Source organism: Pseudomicrostroma glucosiphilum, assembly GCF_003144135.1.
Source record: "Pseudomicrostroma glucosiphilum strain MCA 4718 unplaced genomic scaffold BCV69scaffold_30, whole genome shotgun sequence".
NCBI lineage: Eukaryota > Fungi > Basidiomycota > Exobasidiomycetes > Microstromatales > Microstromataceae > Microstroma > Microstroma glucosiphilum.
The window spans coordinates 1-1,137 of NW_020289942.1; the positions used below are offsets into that span (position 1 = coordinate 1).

Below are 1,137 nucleotides of genomic sequence, written 5' to 3' on the forward strand. Positions count from 1 at the left end.
TCAGGCATAGTTCACCATCTTTCGGGTCCCAACATATATGCTCTTACTCAAATCCATCACAGAAGATCCGGATCGGTCGATGGTGCTCCGTAAGGATCCCACCTGCATTCACTTTCATTGCGCCTATGGGTTTGCCACCCAAAGACTCGCAGACATGTTAGACTCCTCGGTCCGTGTTTCAAGACGGGTCGCTTAAAGCCATTACGCCAGCATCCTAAGTGCGAAGGTGCCAAAAGGCCCGCCATAAAGGCGCACTGCGGTCCTCAGTCCCATCCGCCGTATCCAGTAAAAGGCTATAACACCCCGAGGGGCCACATTCCTTCTACCCTTATCCGACAGACAAAACTGATGCTGGCCTGCTTACCAGGAAATACACCAAGCAAAAGCAAGGCTGAATCCTAATAGGCATGTCTAACTTCAAGCGCTTCCCTTTCGACAATTTCACGTACTGTTTAACTCTCTTTCCAAAGTGCTTTTCATCTTTCCCTCACGGTACTTGTTCGCTATCGGTCTCTCCCCAATATTTAGCTTTAGATGGAATTTACCACCCATTTTGAGCTGCATTCCCAAACAACTCGACTCGTGGAGAGTGTATCACAAAGCACTGGGCGTCCATGTCAAGTACGGGATTTTCACCCTCTATGACGTCCTATTCCAAGGAACTTGTACATGGTCCAGCACGGAAAACACTTCTCGAGATTACAACGCGGGCACCGAAGGTACCAGCTTTCAAATTTGAGCTCTTCCCGCTTCACTCGCCGTTACTAGGGGAATCCTTGTTAGTTTCTTTTCCTCCGCTTATTGATATGCTTAAGTTCAGCGGGTAGTCCTACCTGATTTGAGGCCAGAGTTATGAAATAGTGGGTTGAGTGTTGCCACTCGCGCCGGGTTAAGAAGCAGACTTGCTCTAGGTACTTAATAGAGCTTCCACCAATGCAATTTTATTACATCAAATGGAAGTACTCTGCTAAGAGATTAGAGAGGTCCAGCTAATATCTTTAAGGCCAGCAGACTCGTGAAAGACTGCAAGGGCCCACAACCAAATCCAAGCAATGCTTCTTTTTAAAAAACATTGGGATTTGAGGGATTCATGACACTCAAACAGGCATGCTCCTAGGAATACCAGGGAGCGCAAGG

At 47.5% G+C, this 1,137-nt stretch overlaps 2 protein-coding genes across 2 annotated transcripts; both read left to right on the top strand.

Annotated features, from left to right (window-relative positions):
• On the top strand, nt 1-762 carry BCV69DRAFT_151736 (hypothetical protein). Its single transcript, XM_025489353.1, has 2 exons — nt 1-173; nt 436-762. Exons 1-2 carry the CDS (start codon nt 38-40, stop codon nt 555-557), a joined length of 258 nt encoding a protein of 85 aa, XP_025344795.1. The 5' UTR covers nt 1-37; the 3' UTR covers nt 558-762.
• On the top strand, nt 431-897 carry BCV69DRAFT_151727 (hypothetical protein). The gene has a single exon (XM_025489352.1). The coding sequence runs from the start codon at nt 615-617 to the stop codon at nt 825-827; it is 213 nt and encodes a 70-aa protein (XP_025344796.1). The 5' UTR covers nt 431-614; the 3' UTR covers nt 828-897.
• Nucleotides 898-1,137: the final 240 nt, after the last annotated feature.

Excerpts from the sequence above, each read along its gene's own strand:
- BCV69DRAFT_151736 (XM_025489353.1), top strand. The coding sequence starts at position 38 with ATGCTCTTACTCAAATCCATCACAGAAGATCCGGATCGGTCGATGGTG. Across the intron at positions 174-435 it reads CATGTTAGACTCCTCGGTCC|ACAATTTCACGTACTGTTTA; the intron begins GTGTTTCAAGAC and ends GCTTCCCTTTCG.
- BCV69DRAFT_151727 (XM_025489352.1), top strand. The coding sequence starts at position 615 with ATGTCAAGTACGGGATTTTCACCCTCTATGACGTCCTATTCCAAGGAA.